The following is a 24,046-nucleotide window of genomic DNA, read 5'->3' as shown; positions in this document are numbered from 1 at the left end:
TTGATCCCCAGCACTGGAGGGGGAAAGGAAAGATACACTGATATATGTTTGTGATTTCATTTGGATATGATGTTTTAAATATATAATTTGAGGCTATATCTGCTTTAACAATTAAAAAATTAGTTGATACACAATGACTGTTTATAGGATTCAGTATGATAGTTCAGTACGTAATGTATGTAAAGTATGTAATGATCAGATCATGGCAACTGTCACATACATCGCCTCCAACGTTTACCACTTGGCTGTGCTGGGAACACTATTTTTTAACGATCTATTTCATTTTTTAAATACTACGTGTGTGTGCGTGCGAGTGCGTGTGCCTGCAGAGGTCAGAAAAGAGCGCTGTATCCTAGATTAGAGTTTTAGGTGGGTGTGAGCTGCCTGATGTGGTGCAAGGATCCGAACTCAGGTCCTCTGGAAGAGTAGCCTTCTCCCTTACCTGCTGAGCCGTCGCTCCAGCCTCCTGTGCTGTGAACAGTTGGAAATCCCCTCTACAGCTCTTCAATTTCTACTTCTTCATGATTCCCTGTTTTTAAACTTATTTGTCTTCCTGTCCTGACTCAGTTAATTAATATACCTCCATGCTTCCACACACGATAAAGACTTCATTCTGTTTCACTTTTGTGTCCGGCTAACGCCCCATTGTGTGCAGATACCACGCTTGCTCTCCCCAGTCATCTGTTCAAAGCCGAGGTTGGCGCTGTATCTTGTCCCTTGTCGACAGTTCTGCCGTAATGAGGACACAGGAAGTATCTCCTTGACACACACCCTTACTGCTTGTCCTTGGGGTTGATATGCAGGAGTGGGGTGACTTCTATTTATAGCTTTTGTTTTGAGGAGTTTCCCGGCTGTTTCCCACAGTTGCTCTACTAATTTAATATTCTCATCAACAGTGTTTCAGATTTCCTCTTAAATAGTAATTGCACAATTATTTTCTCACCATTTAATCAATACCACTTCACTTCGCAGACTCAAAGCTCATGAAGCTGGAGACTGTGTCTTGCTTGCCTACCACTGTATCCTTGATGCTTGGCGTGTGCTATGTATTCCATGATATCCACTGGGTAAGCAAATGCTTATTTAAAGAGGTGTAATCTCTTTAGAGCTCGAGAGATGGCTCAACCGTCCCAGACACAGTTGTCCTTCCAGTAGAGCCAGGTTCAAGCCCTAGCACCCGCATGGCATCTCACAACCAACTTTAACTCTAGTCCCAGGGGATCCCATGCCGTCTTTTGGCCTCTGCAGACACTGCATGCATATGGTGCACAGACATACATGTGGGCAAAGCCACCCCCCAAACAATGGAATCAGCTAAATCACACACACACACACACACACACGCACACACGCACGCACGCACGCACGCACGCACGCAGGCACGCACGCACACCACCACCACCAAAACCATCTAATGATGATGGTCTATGTTTGTTTTTAGCCTAGAGAGAGCTTGTTTATGAAATTTTGATGTTTTGCCTGCATGTATATCTGTGAGGGTGTGGGGTTCCCTGGAACTTGGCCACTAGAGTTTGCCACTTAAAGAACCCCCTGTGATTCCTTACAAAGGAATAGTCTGTGGATCTTAAAATCAGACACCCCAAAACTTACCAGTTTGGTGAGATTGATAATTTTAAATAATTGGGGGACATTTTCGACAGAACAAAGTGAGGACAGAAACAAATGCAACCGTTTAAGGAAGCTACCCAGATTTGCCTGAGCGTGAGATGCTTCCTTGCTTCCCAGTGGTAGTGCCAAGGTGTGTTGTTCTGGAGTATTTGCACACTTGGTCCACTGTGTCTGCTGTCTGTTAGGGAGACTGGTAGAAATGATAATTGGGACCTGAGATCCAGGGTGGATGGTACATCAGGGCTTAGCACCGTGGGGCAGGTGAGTCTTGGACAGATTTTCTTCAGAGGTCACAGTGCTCTGGAACAGGGAAGTTTGAGTCTCCAAAAGAGTCAGCTTGAGCCTCTTCAACAGAAGCCTGGCAGTATGAACATCTTTAGCAGTAGCATGCAGCTAAAAGCTAACCTATTCTTCCAGGGGTGAGCTGTATTTGGTCATGTAGTCCAGAGGATGGAAGAGGCCGTTTCTTCCAGTCTTTCAGACAACACAAGCATTGTCAAGAGGTTGCTGTCTGCCCCATCCTTCCCTATTCCTCTCTGCCCTCAAGAGACTTTTTTAATGTGTTCAGGGCCATGATGTTGCTCAGTTTTGCTACCAACTTTCCTTCTGGACGATCTTTTATTTCAATGCCTGCTTTCTTTCCTCTATGGGCTCACTGACGTCTCTGATGGTGGGGTCCAGCTCTAATTAGTCTGTATATGAAGTTTAATTCACTGTGACTCTTTTGGCACTAGACTCAAATGGGCTTTGATGTCTGGCTGGAGCTTTGATCCCAGACCCTCAAATGGTGGTCATCACCCAATCTCAAAGGATTGCACTTTACTTTCTCCCCTCCCATCTGGAGGCAGCTCTCCTCAATTACATCATTTGTCTCTGTTTGGCCGTAAAAGCTGCAAGGCATCATTTGTTGCTTTGCTCTGTAGCAAATCATGCAGCTGATGCTCCTACGCTGTGTGCAATAGAATATTCGCTGCAGGATGAAGAAGTTGCCGAGTGATGCTCAGACTTTGATGGGGTGCTCTTAGGAACTGTTCTGTCCAAGGCTCTAGCTTCAGACTATGATGTAAGAACCCTTTCCAGCCCTTGCTTAGAAAATGTCTTCAAGCATAAACTACACAGTTGCAGTGTGTCCCACCAACAGGCTTTCTTGATTTCCTGCTGGTACCTTTAGCTCACTCTCTAGATCCTTAAGGCAGAAGTTCATTCTGTCTTTATGTCACACTCTCTGGGGGGCTATAGCAGTGTTTCTGAAAAGAATAAGCCTCAGGGAGAGGAAAAGATCCAGCTAGGGCTGAACACCACTTGAAAGAGAGAAATAAGTAGCGCTGGTGGAGGAAGAAGCGCCAGTGACTGCTTAAAATCAAGACCACAGTGGAATGGGAGACCTTGTTCATCATGGAAGGGGGTTGTGGGTGATTACTGCCTCCTCCTAGCCCCCCTCACAAACAAAACACAGAATCCAAGAATAAAGAAAACCCAGCAAACTAAACTAGAGAGGAAAATATTTGGCTGTTAGGTTCAGAAGAGAACAGGGGCAGCCAGGCTAGTCACACTTAATCTGATGACATTGGGAATTTTCCTGGAAAAACAATTACCACATTGAGTTCCTTGCTTCGAACTTCATTTGACAGCCCGAGTTTGTTTTAATTGGCATCTGAATGAACAGCATTGTTTATTAATGTGTAACGGATACTTTGGAAAGCACAACCCAAGTTTTCCTATTCATGACCACTTTATTGGCGGAATCCTCGGCATACATTAGTTTTAATATTTCAGCTCATCGGGAACACCTTTTCATGGAGATGGACAAGCTGCTATGACAAATGGCTTGCTTTGGACTAACAAGCCGGCCTAAAGAGGCATTTGGTGGTGAGCAGGGGTGTGTGTGTGTGCTGGGGGGAGGTAGGAAGGTGAAGAAGTTTGGAGACAGGGCGACTTGTCTGTCAGTTGTAACAAGATTTATTAGCAGTGTGTAAAAACACATTTCAGCCTTTCCCCCCTTGGACTATATAAATATAGTTGTCAGTGTGTGACATAACACAGGCCACAATACTAGGGTCCGCCCAGCCAGAAGGAACCTAATTCAGAACGAGAAAGCAAGAGGTCTGTTTATAAATGAGGGAAACAATGGACTTGCGAGAGTGGCATTTGGCAAGTAAGCCAAAACACTACTCTTGAAGTGTCTTCCTGAAACCAGGGAGCAAAACTAGCTCTTGTCTTACCGCGCTGTGCTTGGCACACAGTAGGCGTAAACCACGTGTGACCTGTAGACTTTGTATGTGTGGGAACGACTGACTATGGTTCCATTTTTTAATATCATGCTAATTATGAACCAAGGCTGTGGTCCCTTTCATGTCTGTGGGAGGTATGGTCAGGGATAAGGAGTGTGAGTGGGTGGCAAGGGAGTTCTTGCTTCTGTTTGTGTCTTTTTCCGTAAAGGTCAACTTAATTCTGTTTGTTGGAGAGATTAAGTGGGTCCTATTAAGTTTAAAAGTATGTTAATAGAAAAACAATTTACAGGTAGCCTGCATCCTCCAGGGCCTCTCGTACCGAGTGAGAACGCTGATGCCGTGAAAGTATTAAAGCAGGCCCTGCCTTCAGGGGGCTTTTATGATGTAGCTGGAGAGAAGATGCACAGTGAACACCTAAGTACACAGACTGTGTGTGCCCAGAACCAGAACCAGATAAGAGCATGTCAGAAGGACCAAACACTCATGCTGTTAACCAGTTCAGAGCTGGGAAATGAATCAATTGATCCTGGAAGATTAGACCACATTGGGGGTGGGGATAGGGTGGGGAGAGAGAATTCCTTGCTGGAGTAAGCAGCTGGACAAAGGTGTAAAATTCTGAAATCATGACTTGAAATGTGTTCTTTCATATAACACTTTGTTCTAACTTCATCAAATTGTGACTTGCTAAATACAATTTTGGAGGTGCTTGGATACACTGCTTTTTTTTCAAAAAAGAGACACGTGGTATAGCTCTATAAGCCAGCTAGTGGCATTTCCAGATACCCAGTGTGGTGTCCCAAGGACACAGGTCAAATCCCAAATGCTACTTCAGGGAAAAATTTTGTAAGTTTCCCTGGAGGGGGAAAAACAAAAACAAAAAAACCCAAAAACAAGCAAACAAACAAACAAACAAACAAAAAAAAACGGAGAGTGATAACTCTCTTTCCCTCTCTTTCTTACTTTTTTTTTCTTTCTTTTTTGTTTTTCGAGAGAGGGTTTCTCTGTGTAGCCCTGCCTGTCCTGGAACTCGCTCTGTAGATCTGTCTGCCTCTGCCTCCCAAGTACTGGGATCAAAGGTGTGCGCCACCACCGCCCAGATGAGAGCCACAACTCTTAAGATTTACATGCTGGTCTACCACGTATGTTAGCTCCATTTTGCTATTGGGTAAATGGAGGCACAAAGAGAGGCCACTTATCTTCCTATTGGTGGATGAAAGAGGACTCTGATGCAGACAGTCTGATTTACGAGTCAGGACTCTAGTAAACAAAGTCTAAGGAACAATAAAAGCCCAAACCCTAGGTGCTCACTTGCCACTCCTCATAAAGTCCAGGCTTTTATAAGAACTGATGGGGGCTGCTGCCCTTACAGCAGCATCCTTCTGCCTGATTTTCAATGCCTTCTACAGCAAAGCTTCCATTGAAAAGCCAAATAAGAGTGTAAGAACAATGTTCTTGCCTTGTTTTCTTTTTTTTTTTTCAATTACAAGTAGAGTTTAAAACAAAGACACCCTCCAAAACCAAATCCACAGAAATGGTGTTCGAGTACCCAGCTGACATTAGCTTTGGATGGCAAAACCCACATCCAAGGGAACGGACTTGGAGAGTGGGCACGTGAATAAGGGGTTAAGTTGCAGAAAGTTGTCCCGGGAGCCCGAAGCCACGGCGCCCGCGGACCGGCCCGCGAGGTTGGCTGTAACAAGATGCCCGTCCCGCGCCCACCACGGTCTCCGGAGATGGAGCCGAGCCAATCGGCGCCTAGGGGACCGCGGTGCCGTCGGACCGAAAAGGGGGCGCGGAGCCGGGGCGGAGCCGGGGCGGGGCGCAGGCGGCCGCGGCGCCTGTCAGGAGCTGAGCGCCGCAAGCCGGCGGCGGGCGGGGTGGTGGGTGGTGGGTGGCGGGTGGCGGGGCCGGGCGTGACGTAGCGTGGCCGGGGCGTTATCAGCTGCGGGGCGGCAGACTGGAGCGGCTCGGGACGCGAGTGCTGGCGGCATGAGCGCTCGCCTGCGGTCCTAGCGCGAGGTGCTGCGCCCGGGCTGGCCGGGCTTCGCCGGGGTCATGAAGCCCGACGCAGCGCGCGAGCCGGAGCCGCTGATTCCCGGTCGGGGCGCCGAGCCCGAGGGGCGCTGGCGCGAGAGGGGCGAGGCGGACACGGAGCGACAGCGCACCCGCGAGCGCCAGGAGGCCACGCTGGCGGGGCTGGCGGAGCTGGGGTACCTGCGGCAACGCCAGGAGCTGCTGGTGCGCGGCGCGCTGCGCTGCTCCGGGACCTCGGCGACTGTCGCGCCTCGCTCCGGGGAGCTGCGGGGGGACGCGGCGCAGCGCAGCCGTCTGGAGGAGAAGTTCCTGGAGGAGAACATCTTGCTGCTGCGGAGGCAGTTGGTAGGTGGTGGCCGGTGGCGGGACCGAAGGGTGGGCTGGTAGCCTCTGGTCGCGGGATCCCTGGCCGTGGCGCTACCCCCGCCTCGATTTTCCCTGACTCCGGTGTCGTGGATGCCCGGAGCGTGTGACTTCCAGGCGTTGCTGGAGGTTGCCTGCTTTGTGTCACCTGAGGAGCTGACGACCTCGCGCGGATGGCGGGGAGGGGGTGGCGGCTCTTCCTTCCCTCCAGCGTTTGGAATTCGTGGAGTCCCTTGGTTCCAGCCTGAAAGTTAGGCTACTGCATGCCCCCTTCCTCAGAGGTTTGCGACCCCCACTTAAACTGCCATTTCACCTTGTGGTCTCCGTAGTTACTCCCTCTCCCCTGGGGGGTGGACAAAAGCGAGGAGGGAGTTTGTGGCTCGGCTAACTGTCCAACATTGAGTTTTACGGTTACAGCGAAGCTCCTGCTGGGAACCGTGCCCCTTCCGGTGCTCTCTCCCCTGCAAGTCTCTTTTCTCCTGGTGCTTAGTTTTAAATAGAAGTCCTTTGTATAAGGCAGCTAAAACTAGATGCAAATACTGGCAATTTGGCCCGAGAGCTTGCCCCCTCCACTCGTATTTTATCTGGCCCGCCAGCTGTGCTTGGTGGTGGAGGTGGGAGAAGAGGGAACCTGCTCGCTGGGAGCATTTATCTTATTGGATTTCTGTCACCGTCTCAGTCATTCTGTGCAGTCTTCATTAACAAGGAAGGAAAAGAACTTTGGACCTTCATGTGTTGAGAACAGCTTTTGACGCCGCCTCAAAATAATGGCGGCAGCTTTGTTTCAGTGACCTCAAAATGTAGTTTTGGAAACAGCAAAAAGATTCTTAACCCGCCCTGTTCTATTAGACTACTTATGCTAGATAATGACCCTCTGAAAGTGATGCTAGGGTTGTCACGTGCTTTCTTGTATTGCCGGTTTTTAGATTGTGTATTTATTGAGCATCAAAGCGTTTTTGCTTAATTCATCTTTTAGCTGATGAAATTCAAATGTTAGCACGCAAGCATATGGCTTATGTCTCCCAGCTTTTAAAGTCATAGGACACGAGGAAGGACTGGCTATTTCTGTGTATCTATTTTGCAAGGATGTGTGCTGTGGTTTGTGCAATAGCTCTCTGTTTTGGCATTTTTACTGTTTCTTTGGTGATAGAACAGAATTGTATGTACGTGAATTTGAGCCAGTTCTTTCTGGTTGTGGCTGGTCGTTTACATTTCAGCGTTGTCTTTTACAATAGTGCCTTTTTGTCTTCACGGATCTCAAGATTGAGCGTGGTGCATTCCTATTGTCCGCTTCAGGGGAGCAAGGCAGTGTGTCAGAAGAATTCCACTGCAGTCAGGGTTTACGGGGCTGTTTTCATTTGTAGACTTGGCATTCTTGATTTGAACCAGATGCCTTTTGCGTTCTTCTGCTTCTCTAGCAATAGGAAGCACTAGATGGCAGTGTGAGTTAGCACAACCAATCTGTCACCTTTGGAAACCCAAGCTGAGTTCAAATCTTGATGGGCTTTCCCTGGAGGGTTTTGGATTCTGCTAGCTCACATTATACTTGGCGCTGGCTATTAGTATTAATTTCTCGCTTTCAAAGGCCCTAAAAGTGATTAAGCCCCACTAAGCAACTAATAGAAAACAAAATTCTGTAGGCCATGACATTTGGCCAGAAAACCTCACCTAAGAAAGATTATAGTGTACTGTAGGAAATCTCTTACTCTGACTTCAAGAGCCTTCTGTGAAGGACTTTCTTTAAACTGGCTGTACTCCAGATGATTCAAAGCCTGTACAAATTCCTTGCCCTTCCCTATTAAAAATCCACAGTTTGTATAGATTAGCAAAAGCCAAGAACAAGTCTTGTCCTTTCCTACAGTACTGGGCATTGAGCACAGAGGCTAGTGCACACCAGTCAAGCTCTCTACCACTGAGCTACAACTCAGCTGTATAGAGTTTTAAAATTTTGTTATTGTGTGTTTGGTGTGTGCCAACGAGTGCAGCTGTGCACTGCATCATTCCTGTGGAAGTTAAAGGACAGTTTTTCAGGAGTTGGTTCTCTCCTTCCAACGTGGGCTCAGGGCACTAACTTCAGATCAGCATGCTTAAGCAGCAAGCATTATTTTATTCACTGAGTCAAGTGCTGCTGGTCCTATTTTAATGAACAAACTCTGCATCACCAAAGGTTTAAAGATAGGGCATGCCTTGCATTCTCGAATTTTTGACTTCAGATTATCCGGTAGTTTGCTCTGAAGGGCTCAGTGACTGTCTAGATGAGTGGCTTCGTAGACTTCCTGGTTCTGTCATCCAGTGTGCCCATTCTCTTTCCCTGCTTCTTCCCCATCAGAACTGCTTGAGGAGAAGAGATGCTGGTCTGCTGAATCAGCTGCAGGAACTTGACAAGCAGATAAGTGACCTGAGACTGGATGTTGAAAAGACGTCTGAAGAGCAGCTGGAAACGGACAGCCGGCCCAGCTCAGGTGAGCCGGTAGGCGCCTCAGAGAAACGTCCCAGCAAGTGGCAATGGAGCTTGTTTCCAGTGTGAGAACTTTTGATGAGCAGCCTGCCATACAGTTGCTCGAGAGAGAAATAAATTCAGTCTACAACATTTTTAATAACGAGATTGAGCTGCCCAATGTCCCCTGAGTCCGAAACCCACAAAGTTCTATTCAGATTTCTGGAGGAGCAAACAGATCTGCTTTGGAACCTGAGAAAGTCAGATCTGGGATAGAAGATGAGCAACACTTCAGCTTCCTGAGATCACTGCAATTTCATCTACTTTTAAGCCATTTGGCTCCTAAGTTTCTTTTTCTCTTAAAGTTACTTACGTATTTCCTTCAGTTTTTTGGTAGCCCAGACTGACCACTCTTGTCTTCCAGCTTCAGCCTTCTCAGTGCTGGGACTATAGGCATGAGCCACCACACCCAGAGAACTTAGTTATTCCTTTTGAAACACTCTTGATGAAGGCGAGGTTCTGTCAGATTTACACACCTTTAAAAGTGGAAGATGAAGGGAACTTTGAACTATACCCAGAGTTATATAATTTTTGCCTTTTCTAAGGAATATTTGAAATAAAACCCTATAACCAGGACCCTAAAATCTACAATGTATGTGATATTCCCCAACGATCTACAGCAGAAACCAGCTTTTCTTTTCCTTGATGCTTTACCCTTTTGTCATTTTAGACATAAACATGTATTATTGCTTAATATGATCTTAATTTCAACCGTCTTTTTACTTGTAGGGTTTTATGAGCTGAGTGACGGGGCTTCAGGATCCCTTTCTAATTCCTCTAATTCCGTGTTCAGTGAGTGTTTGTCCAGTTGCCATTCCAGCACCTGCTTTTGCAGCCCCTTGGAGGCAGCTTTGACTATCTCTGATGGTTGCCCCAAATCTGCAGGTAAGGATTTTTAGCATTGACAGAAATTTTAATTGGGAGAAGTCAGGGGTCTTTAAAATTATGTGGCTTCAGCGGCTTCCTTGATAGAAGGACAGTTTGGTCAGTGTGCTGTATGCAGTCAGTGCCACAGTTCCACACAGAGCCTGTACTCTGGTCTACATGCACATCTAAACTAACCAACTCTTTGGGTGCCATTTGGCTTTATATTATGGAATTAGAAAGACACTTTGCCTTTAGAGGAACTGTCCCTTTATTAGAGATATATACTCTGTTTCTTTGCTGTTTAACCCCTCCGTCTGTCTGTCCCTCCCTCCCTCCCTCCCTCCCTCCCTCCCTCCCTCCCTCCCTCCCTCCCTCCTTCTGTCCTTCTCTCATTCTTTTCATGCTGGTGATAGAATCTAGGTTCTTGCATATATTAAACATATACTATACAGTCTACAGACCCATTTTACATTCCTTTTTGTGTTTCTGGGGTACCCTTGGCACACTGCCACTGGGCTACATTTCTGGTCCGTTATTTTCTTTCAAAAACTGTCCTGGAACTCTTTTATTCTTTAAACTCACATGAAGTTACATATGCCCATCAGTCTAACCAGGGGCTGTTGATACTGGGAACAGTGGCCCTTCCATGTTTCTCAGAATACCCCACATGGTGAAATTCCCCATAATCTGTATATTATAATTCGCCTCAGGCTTTAGAGATAATCATAGTATTGTTAGTGATGGAAGAATTTGTGATGCTCTGCATACATTTATCTTCTTTGAATCCTCCTGACACTTCTCAGGGTGTAGTTGTTACCCTTTGGGTGTAGTTATGTATTAAGAATGTGAGGGCTGGAGAGATGGCTCAGCAGTACAGAGCACTTACTGCTCTTGCAGGGGACCTGGGTTCAGGTTCCAGCACGACCATCTGTAACTCTTGTTCCAAGGGATGTGATCTTCTTCTGACCTTTGCAGGCTCCACTACACATGTGGTACATACACTCAGGCATATACACATAAAACTAAATATTAAAAAAGAAAATGAGGCCAAGTGAAGTCATTTAAATGATTTGAGGCTATATATAGTTGGACACGGCAGGATTCAAACTCAGGTCTAATTTATGCTGTCCCACCACTCTATGTGAATTCAGAAATGGTTACAGTCAACCATCTCATCTGATTAAAAAAATAAAATAAAATTGTGGCTTATCAGCCAGCTATTGCCAGAAGCTCCTGCTTGCTGAATGAGAGTTGTCCCTGAGCGGGAACTCCCCCTCCTTCCTGCGATATTTTGGTGTAGAATAGCAGAGAAAATCTGAGGGTTAGAGCCGCTGGAGGAGCAGGGATTGCCACTGCCCTCTATGATTTTCATCTGAGTACAAGGATGGATTTTTGAGTCCAGGCAAAACAAACATCACACTGAGCAGCCGAGGTTGCTAATTGGTCAAGCCTTTGCACTTGTACAATGTGTGTTATCAGCAGCAATCAACCACTCGGGATGAGTACAGAGCCCTGTTATCTAGTATCTGGGCCCCAAGTTCATTGCTAATTGCTCCCCATCACTCTCCAGATCTGGTTTCAGAGGGAAACTTTATAAACACATTAAAAGGCACTTTGGGCAGGTTTTCCTTGAAGACAGACTCCTGGCTCTTCCAGATGGCACATCACTACATAATGAGACAGTTGGGCTGGGCCTTGGGGACCGAGCTGTTCCACTCTAAGTCTAAAGAAGGCAAATGGAGACTCAGGCGAATGTGACTTTAAGACAAAAAAGTGGGTTTAAGGTTCCAGGGGAGAGATGTTGGGAAAAAATGTCAGCTAGAGAGGTCTCATTTTAGTTTTTCCTGTCCTTTCTTCAGAGGTCTTCTTCCTTCCTTCTTTCTTAACTCCAGGCTGCCCTGTCCCTGTCCCTCTTCCTGCTGGGATCATAGGTGCTCATCACCATGTTGGGCTTCCCTACTGTTAACAGGCTTTTTTTAGCAGTTAAGACATGGCATTTTCATCTTTAAAAAAATCTCCTTACAAATTATATCATCCTTGAGTCTAGTTTTTTTTTTTTTTTGTTTTCTTCCCAAGACTGCTAAAACTGAAGGTCATAAAACTTTCCCCTAAACAGTTAACACAGAATTTTATACATAGCAAGTTCTCATTATTTAAACAAATAGATATAACAGAGAAAAACTTCTAATTTTCTTAACTGAAGTTCATAGAAAGATTTTGTTATATTTTCCAAGCTAGAAACCAACATTTAACTAAGGGCTTTGTTTCACTGTATTTTGACATGTACATTTTTTAGATTGAAGGAATTTCTCCTTAAAAAAAAAGAATTTTATGTGTTATGAATATGCCTGCATGTATGTTTGTGCACCACATGTAATAGGTCCAGAGGCCAGAAGAGGGAGGGCATCAGATCCTCTACAGCTGCCAGAGGGCAGCTAGGAGTCATGTAGATGCTGAGAACTGAATCCGGATTCTCTCAAAGAGCAGCAAATGCTCTTAACTGCTGGACCTTGTCTCCAACCCCAAGGAATTTGTAAAACTGCCCAGTCTTTAAAAATTAAAAGTATTGTTCTTAGTGTCACCCCTGAAGGCACAGTGGGCGTTAAGTGTTCCTAGCGGTTACTGTGGTAAGACCCGGGCACTGGAGCTCAGGCTTCTGCTCAGTGCACAGGGCTCTTGCAGAGCCCCCACTTCAGGAGCTGACCACTGCTCCTAACTCCAGCCTCAGAGTCTGATGGTGTCCTGCCATCTCTGTGGGCACCTGCACACATACGAACTGACACACGTGCACACACACACAACACACACACACTTAAAAATAAAAATAGTCCCTTAAAAATATTTCAGGGTGCTGGAGAGATGGCTCAGTGGTTAAGAGCACTAACTGCTCTCCCCAAGGAGTCGGGTTCAATTCCCAGCATCCACATGACAGCTCATATCTATAGTACAGTTACTGGAAACAGAAGAGAGCAACCTCTGCTTTTCCCTCACCACACTGGAAGGGTACTGTTAGGATTTTGGTGTGCTTTACTTCAGAGTTTCTTTACATACCTTAAAAACTATACTGGTTTATGTCATCACTGTTGCTAAGATTCATGAAGTATTTCCTTTCATTATTCAGTAGTTTCAAGGCATCCGTGGCTTATATTTTTTGTTAAAGACATGATACATATTTTTGTCAAAGTTCTTGGATATTTTTTGCCTTCATTCAGTAACCCATGACCTTCATGTAAACTTGTAGAAGAGCTAGTGTGGAGTATTTCCCAATCCTTTGATACTCTCTCCACCCGTAAGTTTCTCTAGTGACATTCGGCCAGAGTCAGACTGCGCTAGCGGTTCATTTCTTCAGTGACATTCGGCCAGAGTCAGGCTGCGATAGCGGTTCATTTCTTCAGTGACATTTGGCCAGAGTCAGGCTGGCGCTAGCGGTTCATTTCTTCAGTGTACCTTTACATGTTTTTCAGATCTCATAGGATGGTTGGAATGTAAAGGCGGCCACTGTGAAGACCAGGCCTCCGGGGCAATTTGCAGTTCCCCCTCCACACCACAATTTAATTCCCTTGATGTCATTGCAGATGTGAATCCTAAATACCAGTGTGATCTGGTGTCTAAAAACGGGAATGATGTATATCGATATCCTAGTCCGCTTCATGCCGTGGCTGTGCAGAGCCCAATGTTTCTCCTTTGTCTGACGGGCAGCTCTCTGCGGGAAGAGGAGGGGCTTGGGAGCCATGCCAGTGACATTTGCCTCGGATCTGAACTGACCGCCACCAAAACTGATAACTCCTTGCCATCTCCGAGCAGTTTGTGGTCAACTTCCCATCCTTCTTCATCCAGTAAGAAAATGGATGGCTACATTCTGAGCCTGGTCCAGAAAAAAACACACCCCGTAAGGACCAATAAACCTAGAACGAGTGTGAACGCTGACCCAACCAAGGGGCTTTTGAGGAATGGAAGTGTGTGTGTCAGGGTCCCTGGTGTTGTTGTCCCACAAGGCAGTGGTGTGAACCTTAAGAATACGAAACAGATGTGTTTGCCCTCTGGGGGAATAGCCTCTTTGGAAACTGGGCCATTCTCCCCACCTAAGCAGAAGTCAAAAGACTCAAAGGCGGAGCCCTTGGAAAGCAAGAGGTTGGCTCTGCTGGAGGGCTGCTCGGCCAGCACGGCCATGGAACCCCCAAGCAAGCATCTGCCCAAAACGGCCAAGGCAGCCTCTCAAGAGCTCGTAAGGTGTCCGACGGGGCTGGGGGAGTCCCCGAAGGAAAGCGGCCAGGTCTCAGCTGTCTCTCCTAAAGCCAGTCCCGGCAGAGGCCCCGTCGCTCCGGTAGAGAACAAAGCTCCGCAGCCCCAGAAGAAGATGCCGCAGAAGGGCGGTCTCCAGGCTCTGCCTGCGGTGGACCGGCCGCCCTTGGACTTCAAAAGCGAGGGCTCGTCTCAGAGCCTCGAAGAGGGGCATCTGGTGAAAGCTCAGTTCATCCCAGGGCAGCAGGCGGGAGCCAGGCCTCACCGTGCACACAGGAACCCGGGCGTCGCGAGGAGCGCCACCCTGAAGGCCCGCGGCCCCGCGGCTCCGGAGCACGGCCTGCCCACCGTTCGGGAGAAAACGCGGGCAGCAGGCAAGAAGTGCCGCTTCCCTGACGACTTGGATACAAACAGGAAACTCAGGAAGGCCTCCTCGAAGGGCCGGCGCGGTGGGCCGCCCGATGCGGGCCTTCCCGGCAGAGTCCTAGGCGCTAGCGGCCATCGGGCGGGCGGCAGGGCGCACGCGCACGGACGGGAGCCGGTGGTGGCCAAACCGAAGCACAAGCGAACCGACTACCGCCGGTGGAAGTCGTCGGCCGAGGTCTCCTACGAGGAGGCCCTGCGGCGGGCGCGGCGGGCCCGCAGGGAGCACGCGGGCGCCTACCCGGTGGCCATGGCGCTGCCCTACCCCAGCCCCTACGCCTACGTGGCCAGCGACTCCGAGTACTCGGCCGAGTGCGAGTCTCTCTTCCACTCGACCGTGGTGGACACCAGCGAGGACGAGCAGAGCAACTACACCACCAACTGCTTCGGCGACAGCGAGTCCAGCGTGAGCGAGGGCGAGTTCGTGGGCGAGAGCACCACCACCAGCGACTCCGAGGAGAGCGGGGGTTTAATCTGGTCCCAGTTCGTCCAGACTCTCCCACTTCAAACGGTCACGGCCCCGGACCTCCACACCTGTCCCACGAAAACCTTTGTCAAGATCAAGGCATCGCACAACCTCAAGAAGAAGATCCTCCGCTTCCGGTCGGGCTCTTTGAAACTGATGACGACTGTTTGAGTGGTTGATGTAGCCAGTGTTCCTCCTCCTGACCCCCACGTCTCTGGAAAAAAAAAAAAGTGGTGTCTTAATATTTGTGTCATACTGAAATGGGATACGCCCAAGATAAATTATGTATGGACGCTAGTGCCTTTGATGGAAGGTGAAGGATGTATCGCTAGTTAGAAGTAAATATTAAGGTCTTAATGGTGGTGATAGTGAATGAATTTTGATTATCAACTTTTTTTATTTTTATTTTTTATTTTTGGTTTATATTGTCCGGGCGCCTGCAAAATACAGGTTTTTGATGTTCAGGTTTTATTTGGATGAGGCCTTTTGTTTCCAAGGTCCGTGGATGGAATTTTTTAAGACATGAAGTTGCTCCTTGATTCTTTAGGGCTGTGACCCTGAAAGGGCTTTCCAGTTGATGAGCATTGCATTGAATTGTGTAGAGTACGTAGAAAAAAAATGGTCATTGCTTTCGGTAAATTTTTTGATATAGTCAACTCTTCTCAGAGGTCTCCGCATCCCGTTTTCTTCTCAGAAGTATGCTTTTTATTGGATTTAGAACTTGTAGACCAGACTGTGAATCTAGAGGTGGCAATCAGGGTAGGGAGACCAACAGTACCTTAAGAAGATTCACAAAAAACCTTTGCCATATGTAGTGCCCCAGCTTTTGTTACAGTAACCCTCTCTTGGGCCATGTATCCAGCAGTTTTTGATGCCTTTCTCTCCGCTCCTGGCTTGTAGCCAATACAACCGTTTGTCCCTTAGAGGGCTTGCCTTGGTGATAAAATGTTGGTCCTTTGGTGCAAAGACATTCACCCTTAATGGGCATGACTCTAAGCCCATAATTGCTCGCCGAGCACAGTGCCACCTAAACTCTGGCCTAAATATTAGTGCATTCCAGTCCCCATTGGGCCACTGACTTATTTGGAAGGGCTTTAACTTTTTTAGAAAGCTTTTGGTAAACAGTATTGTGTAAAATAGCCTTTTTAAAGTACCAATATATGCATGTTTTGTGCATGAGTAGTAGTTGTTTGGATTCCTGTTTTGATATTCTTGTTGTTGAATTACTGTATGATATAAACAGTATGTGTTTTTATATATATCATTGTGTAAATTTAATATAACACACTATATGCTGTACTAAATGATTTGTTTTATTGCTGTTAACTTTGTTATTTGTTATAAAAACCAGATGTTTACACCTATAAATCTTGTGCTGGCTGTTGCTGTTATTGTTATTTATATTAGCCTTGTTCCAGCAGTACAGCATTATTTGCCATAATTGAGATAGGTTTTTACTGTGCTTAGGATAGTGAATAGGCGGATTTTGAAAAGCAAACCACTTTAAAATTTTTTACTAGGTTTATTTTATTTTATGTGAATATTTTGCCTACGTGTATGGATGTGGACCGTGTGTGGCTGGTGCCTGTGGGGGTCAGGAGAGGGCATTAGATCCCATGGACTGGAGTTACAGATGGTTGTAAACTATTCTGTAGGTGCTAGGAATTGAACCTGGGTCCTTTGCAAGAGCAACAAGTGCTTGTAAGCAGTGAGCATCTCTCCAGCCACCCTCCCACCAATAACTCCTGTAGATAAAGTTTAGGTAGTTTAAAAGCTAGGGTAGATCTTGTTATCTGTCTTTTCTCCTCCCCCATTTTTGTCTCTGTTTTTTCCCCTAGACAGGGTCTCACGGTAGCCCCGTTGGGCCTGAGTTCTTGCAGTCTTGCTTCCTAAGTCACTTGAGTGAATGCTGGAATTACAGATGTGCACAGATGACTTAGCGAAAGTTTCGGGAAGAATCCACCCGCAAGTTTTTAAACATGGAAAGTTGAAAGGACAATACAGTAAACAAATGTGAAGTCAGCACCCAGCTTCAAAAGTTAGAGCATTTTTGCCATGTTTGCTTTAACTCTGTGTGTGAAGCCAGATTGCCGCTTTTGTAGGCCAAAGCCATATGGCAATCCTGCCATCTCCGTCCCACAACACTGCTGCTTTATTTATTAGACAGGGCTTCACTAGGTAGCGCTGGCTGGTCTGAAACTCCCTATACAGAATAGACTCACTTTTAACTCACAGAAATTCACCTGCCTCTGCCTCCAGAGTTCTGGGATCAAAGGCATACACCACCATTTCCAGGCTGCTTTTTTTTTTTTTTTTTTTTTTTTTAAGATTTATTTATTAAGCATTAAGCATACAATGTACTGCTGGCAAGGAAGGAACCAGGTCTCATTGTGAGCCACCATGTGGTTGCTGGGAATTGAACTCGGGACCTCTGGAAGAGCAGCCAGTGCTCTTACCCTCTGAGCCATCTCTCCAGCCCCCCTGCTATGTTGTTGTAAAGTGTGTGTTAGGAGGTTAGGAGTGGTCTTTTGTCTCTAAAAACTCAAGGATGCATTTCCTAAGAGCAAGAAGATATTCTGATATAATGATATGACCATACTTGAAATAACAGGAACTCACCAAATATCTATATTGATGTGCTGTTTTTAAACTTATAATTTTTTTTTTTTTTGTATTTTGAGAGATGTGTTAATCTCTAGGCTGGCTTCAACCAATATAACCCAGAATGGCTTTGAACTCAATCCTGTTTCTGCCTCATCACTTCTGGGATTACAGATGTGTACCTTGACACCTGGCCTGTCTGAAGAACTGAATAGGAGATTTCTATCCTCTGTTTGCAACCAGGAGTCAACTGATGTTGCATCTTGCAATTGGTTATAGGTTTCTAGTCTTCTTAATTTAGAATAATATACCTGTATTTTAAAAAATGGCATTAGCTTTTTAAAGTTGGCATAATTGCCTTAAAGAAAAAGTCCACTCTCTAGATTTGGTCGTTTTCTTCTACTATATTGTGACACCTAACCCCTGTGGTTCCTATAAGCAAACCGAGGCTTGCGTTGAGGTTAAGTACTATTGGCAGGAGTTCACCAGGGGTGCTGTGTACTTGTATCGGCTCACATCAAAGAGACATCAGTTCTCATCTTTATTACTGAACAGAACAGTGAACCTTAGGTTAAATTGGTGCCCATGGTCATCTCTGTTATAAAATTATGTTCAGTGCAAATCATTAGCAGTTGTGGGAGATTCCTTAGGGCTATGTGGATTCATTGTCCCTCAAATGCCACTTTGGAGCTTTAGTGTTCCTTTGCTTTGACACAAGATGAAATGGTGGTTTTCTAAGAATTGCTTCTCCTCTGTTCTTTACTGACATTTAAGACAAGAGCTTTTCTCACACTTCTGCCTTTCTCTTTCAACATCACAATGATTAATTTTGTGTGAGGGGGATGGGTGGGTGCACATATGCCAGGGTTCATGTTTGAAGGTCGGAGGACAATTTGGAGAAGCTGATTCTCTCCCACCACCAAGAGGATCACAGGGATCACACTTTAGGCCATTAGGTTTAGCTGCAAGCCCATTTGTCCACAAAGCCAATTAATGGTCCCCAAATTCATTTTGCAACTGCTAGATACTAATTTTAATGCAAAACAACAAAAATCCCTGAACTATTGATTTAAAAATAATGTCTAAAAAGTGTTTTTTTTCCTTCATTAAATCTCCCTCCCTCTAAGCAAATTCTTCACTTTTAATACAGTAAATTTTTCCTCTGGATTATGTAAACTTCACATCTTAACAAGAGTCTTTTCTGTTGGGAGCAGTGAGACCCCAGATTCTGAATTTCTTGTAATCCCCTGATCTGAGTGCCTACAGCTGCTCTGAGCACGAGACCTTCAGGAGTTCCTGATGGCAGGAGAGTGGTTTCTGGTGGGTTTGGCTGGGGCGTGGCTATCTCTATATAATCTGCCCCTGAACACAATAAAGGGGGCATTCTTGGGGAATTCAAGGATGACTCGTGTCGTTGTCTCTCTGTCTGTGTGTATTTGTGTATTTTAATCTCCTGCCCCTTGCCCGAATCTCGTGAACTGGGTGCCAGCGCACTGAATGCAGACACGGGGGCACGGTGCGCAGCAATTGGAGGTTCTCACCTCCCACCGAGATACCGGCACTTTTCTCCACAAGACATTTTAAAAACAAGTAACAATCTTTTAGGTTAGCATATAAAGTAGTAGGTTTTATCATGGCATCTTCATAGATTAGTAAGCAAGGCATCTTTTTTTTTTAAAAAAAGACATTTTAGATAATTCTTCAAAATGTCTTGGAGTTGTTAGTTTTTTCCTATTTATATGTTCTCATATGCAGCTTGTCAATCTGCTTTGACTAGCATTTCTTTGATTACCTGACTAACCCTGAGCCAAGCACCAGGCATGGGACGAGCTATTGTTTCTAATGCTGGGATGGAATCTCTTGGCACTACTAAGAGACATTGTAAAGTATCTGTGACCTGCAGTCAATTCTTCAGACATGTCCAAGGTCTTCACAGTGAACCTTATTCTCAGAGGGGACACTTCCTTAAGATCAACTTAGTAACTGCATTTGAGATGATGGCTCCAAGATCATCAAAGAACTCTGCATTTGTCCTCCTGGCCCAAGGCTCAGCTTCCATGTAGCCAGCAGCTGTTCTATGCTTACAAAATGAGCTTTTGTCCATTATTTTCAGTGGCAAAATCTCTGCTATAAACAGAATCTCTGTTATAAACAGAAGATTTCTTTAGAATACTTCCTTATTTTTAAAAGTTACAAATGCTCATTGCAAAGCTAAAAGTAGCCAAACAATAATAAAAACCATCTTCAATTTTCCCTCAATCCTACACTTGGATAAGTTGGGATGTTTATCTCCATAAAAACAGTTACATACAACATACACATACAAATGCATAGCCTTGGTTCTTTTTCATAAAAAAATGAAGTTTCCAGCTAGATGTTATTTTATCACTTGCATCTGTGATTTTGTGGCTTGCTATGACAGATGTCCCTCTCCCTTCTTTCTAATGGTGTTGGTTGAATAAGATGTCCCCCATAGACTCAGGCATTTGAATACTTGGTCCCCAGTTGGCTGGAGTGGGTTTAGAAGGTATGGAGGAATATGCCACTGGCTTTGAAGTTTCAAAGGCCAGGCGCCATTCCCAGTTTACTCTCTCCACGTTTTGCCTATGCTCTGAGATGTGAACTTTCAGCTCTTCCAGCCCCCATGCCTGCCTGGATGCTGCCACGTTTCTCCGCTGTGATGGTGACAGACCTAGCCCTCTGGAACCCTAGGCCCCAAACCCTTCCTTCTTTAAGTGGCCTTGGTGACAATGTTTTGTCACAGCTGTAGGAAAGTAACCAAGACAAATGCATTTCTAATTTTTTTTTCTTTTTCAAGACAGGGTTTCTTTGTGTAGCCCTGGCTGTCCTGGAACTCACTCTGTAGACCAGGCTGGCCTTGAACTTGAAGAACTGCCTGCCTCTGCCTCCTGATTGCTGGCATTAAAGGCCTGTGCCACTGCTGCCTGGCTCCAAATGTTTTTTTTTTTCCCCAGTGAATAAAAAGGCATCAGATTTTATGATTTCTTGGGATTGCCCAGCTTAGAAAAAATTTAGTACTCAGCCACAAAGTGCTATTCAAGTGTTTTTCATTTGCACGTAATGCTTTCCTGGTTTTCTGCTGGAGTGTCTTATTTTTGCACTGGGAGATCACTTTCAGTGACCAAAGGCTTGCTATGAGGCTTGGGTAAGGCTTTTGCAGCACCAAGATTTTTTTTTCCCAGGTCAAGTGTCTTGGGAATATTTTCAGGCTGGAGCATCCTAAATTAGTTTATCTACTTTGGCATTCTCTGGCAACAGGAATAAATTCAAATCCTGTGTCTATAGGTGGCGAGGCCGGGGTTGTGTGGTCTCAGAATAGATCTTTTCCCAAGGTAACCTTTCTATTTTCCTCTGGGATCAGCCAAGTGTGATTTATTCTATCTATTTTCATTTTGGTCCTTTCATTAAGAGCACAGCCCTTTAGTGATCTCAGGAATATGGGGACACATCAGTTCTAGATTCTGAATGACCGTCAAAACCAAAACACTTGGCTAGGGAAATGGCATAGTTGCCATGGGAATCCGGGTTTGATCCTTACAACACACATAAAAAAGCTGGGTACTGTGGTGTGCATTTGTAACCCCAGAGCGGGGGTGTGGAGGCAGCTGGATCCCTAGGGCCCACTAGCTAGCTTGCCTAACCTACTTGGTGAGTTCTAGGCCAATGAGAGACCATATCACAAAAAAAGAAATCTTCTAGTTCCCATATGCAAGCGCGCACACGCACACACACACACACACACACACACACACACACACGGACGCACACACACAAATACATAACATTTTCCGGTGCTTATGTAACTAATAAATCCGTGCTTATGTGACTAATAAACCCCCCCCCCCCCGCTTTTCTCAGGTGTACACCAAACTATATCTTTAAGATGTTTGTTAATGGCTTATCATCTTTTCTGAATGCTTTGTACACATAATTGTTTTTGTTTTGTCTACTGGAAATAGAAATCATGGGGTCCCCATTGCTTTTATCAATGAGTTGGGTCTTTGGATTTTTTTTTTAAGACAGGCTCTCATTATTTAATCCAGTCAGACCTTGAATTGTGCTCCTCCTGCCTCAGCCTCAGAAGTATTGAGGACTGTAAACCGGTACCACCTGGCTCAGCACGCACAAGTCCTGCTGTGGTCGGGTGTATCCTGGACTTGTCACAGGTGTAAGCTGAAGATTTTCGAAACTGCAAAACCATCTTCCAAGCTGGTCGCGCACCTTCCAGCCCTGCCAGCTGCGCATGAGCCTTTGAGTTGCTTTGAATCCTTATCAGAACTGGGCATGCTCAGTCGTTTTATCAGAGTTTGAAACAAAGGCGGCAGAGCAGGCTCACTGAGACTCTCAGGAGCTGTTGTGAGGCTGGAGATGGAGACCATAATAATAATAATAATAATAATAATAATAATAATAATAATAATAATAATAATAAAAAGCATTGCCTTTTTGAGTTAGGACCCAAGGAAAAAAGGCAGCTCTGTTCATGGGAGCTGTTGTAAGCAGCTGTGAAGAAGGTAGGGTGGGGTGAGAGGTAGGGTGAAGGGTGGGTGAGGGGTGGGGTGAGGGGTAGGGATATCTTCAGAGAAACAGTGAGAAACCCCAGAGTGTTAAAGCAAGCATGCTTAGCTTTTTGGACAGCATCCAAAGAAGAGATAGGAAGGGAAGAAAGTTAGGATTTTTGAGTCTGTAAAGTAAGCAGGCCAAACGCAGCTGCACTGTAGACACGCTAAGGAACTGCATTGTGGGAGGAACGTAAGGGAGAGATGTGTATGTCATCTCATTAAGGGAATAATCTTCCTCCATTTTCCATGTCTTCAGCTTTCTTGAGAAGTGCTCTCCTGTCTGGGTGACTGACAGATTGTAGACAGAGACTGTGCGTTGGTTTCCCGGACACCCAGACCTGAGTAATCACACAGAAACTATATTAATTACAACACTGTTTGGCCGGTAGCTTAGGCCTATTCCTAGCTAACTTTTACATCTTAAACTAACCCATTTCTATTAATCTGTGTATCACCACAAGGCTGTGGTCTACCGGTAAGGTTCTGATGTCTTTCTCCTTCGGCAGCTACATGACATCTCCTTGGCTTCATCTACTTTCTCTCTATCTGTTTGGGTTTCCTACCTGTTTTTATTCTGCCCTGCCATAGACCAAAGCAGTTTATTTATTAACCAATGGCAATAAAACATATTCACAGCATACAGAGGGGAATCCCACAATGGCATGCTATCCATGTTCCAGCATTCAGAGCAAAGCAGAACGTCATGTCTCCGCTGAGGGTCAGAACTGGAATCCAGGTTCCATTTTTCTATCCAGGAGGAAGTGTGTTTCCCTTACTGGGTCTCAACACCGCTTCCACCTTTCCATGTTGTATTTTATACTATACATTTAGTATTTTATACTCTATATTTAGTATTTTATACTCTGATGTTTTCCTTTCTAGGAAACAGCAGGTGGGGTCCAAAGTCAGCAGTGAGGAGGGGCCCATTCCCAATTGTCTTTAAGACACTAATCCCTAACTAGCTATTTAATATTCTAGAAGCTTTATTCAATTTTCCCAACCCTCTTTCTCTTATTTATTTGAACATGTTATTCCCATATATCCCAGCCTAGTCTCAGGTTTACTATGTAGCCCAGGCTGGCCTCAAAGTTGTGGCAATTCTGTCTTGAGTGTCAGGAGTATAGTCATGCACCACCATGCTTGCCTTAATAGTGAGTCTTTCGATTCATAAATATGTTCTATCTTTGAACTTTACTGTCCTTAATTTTCCTTAGCAGTGGTTTGTAGTTTTTAGTATGGAGGCTTGGCTGTATTTTTTTTTCTTTAGTTTTGAAATAAGGTCTTACTATCCTGGACTAGCCATTTAGTACGAGTAAATGTTATCAATCAAGCAATCTTCCCTTCATCTTTTTCTTCTATGGGGTCAGACACCGGGCCTGTCCATTGGCTTCACTTGGTAGAGCGCTTGCCACACACCTGGTGCTTCCGTTTCAGTTCTTGGCATTGCGAAGTGTATCTTTTGTTTCATTGAAAGTTTTATTTGGTCTTAAATATTGACCAAAATATTGTTTGGTCTTAAATCTGACACTTTAAGAATTGCTGTGATGGCCATGTCTCTGATTATAACATACCTACGGTGTATTATTATGCTTTCCAAAGGTATTTTTTACTTCTTGGTCCACAGTGGCTCTTGGAACTGTCACAACTTGTCAGTTAAATGTAAGGACTAAGGGAACGTAGTCCAAAGTTGACTTAGAGGATTATTTTGATTTGAGTAGTGTTGCCCAGGTAAATAACAGCTTTTTTGGAATCATTACAGATGAAGCATTAAGTGGATGACTTATAGTAAGCTGTGACAGTCCAGTAGTCCAGGGCTGCCAAGCTTACCTACTGGCATTTTAAAGGGAACATTGCAAAGAGCTGAGCATGCGTCTTACCAGCAGCTGTGGTTTCTTAAGGAGTCAAGCAATGACGAACACCATAAAAACAGCCAGTGTGGTCTCGGCTTCAGTATTTCATCCTAAAATTTATTTATTTGTCGAAACTTTATACAGAATGTTTTAAGGTCTTTATTTTGAGCAGAAATGCTGCAAGATCAACCTTTTTTTTTCGTGAACATAGGGAGAGGTTACCTCACATCTCTTATTTCTAGGGCAGTGGTTCTCAACCT

The 24,046-nt window shown here is 45.3% G+C and overlaps 1 protein-coding gene across 2 annotated transcripts; it reads left to right on the top strand.

The window, feature by feature from the left end:
• The first annotated feature begins 5,915 nt into the window (after positions 1 to 5,915).
• Positions 5,916 to 14,995, top strand: Dact1 (dishevelled binding antagonist of beta catenin 1). 2 transcript variants are annotated; one of them, XM_038337482.1, is made up of 4 exons: positions 5,916 to 6,239; positions 8,587 to 8,719; positions 9,484 to 9,639; positions 13,197 to 14,995. In XM_038337482.1, the coding sequence occupies exons 1-4, from the start codon at positions 5,916 to 5,918 to the stop codon at positions 14,921 to 14,923; spliced, it is 2,340 nt and encodes a 779-aa protein (XP_038193410.1). In that variant the 3' UTR covers positions 14,924 to 14,995. The 2 variants fall into 2 exon arrangements, with proteins under 2 accessions (XP_038193410.1, XP_038193409.1); XM_038337481.1 differs by having other exon boundaries at positions 13,086 to 14,995.
• Positions 14,996 to 24,046: the final 9,051 nt, after the last annotated feature.

The sequence above is a fragment of the Arvicola amphibius genome, chromosome 7 (assembly GCF_903992535.2).
Source record: "Arvicola amphibius chromosome 7, mArvAmp1.2, whole genome shotgun sequence".
In the NCBI taxonomy this organism is placed as follows: Eukaryota; Metazoa; Chordata; class Mammalia; order Rodentia; family Cricetidae; genus Arvicola; species Arvicola amphibius.
The sequence above is the reverse complement of the archived record's forward strand: the minus strand, read 5'-3'. Positions and strand labels throughout refer to the sequence as shown.

Excerpts from the sequence above, each read along its gene's own strand:
- Dact1 (XM_038337481.1), top strand. The coding sequence starts at position 5,916 with ATGAAGCCCGACGCAGCGCGCGAGCCGGAGCCGCTGATTCCCGGTCGG. Across the intron at positions 6,240-8,586 it reads TGCTGCTGCGGAGGCAGTTG|AACTGCTTGAGGAGAAGAGA; the intron begins GTAGGTGGTGGC and ends CTTCCCCATCAG. Across the intron at positions 9,640-13,085 it reads TGGTTGCCCCAAATCTGCAG|ATCTCATAGGATGGTTGGAA; the intron begins GTAAGGATTTTT and ends CATGTTTTTCAG.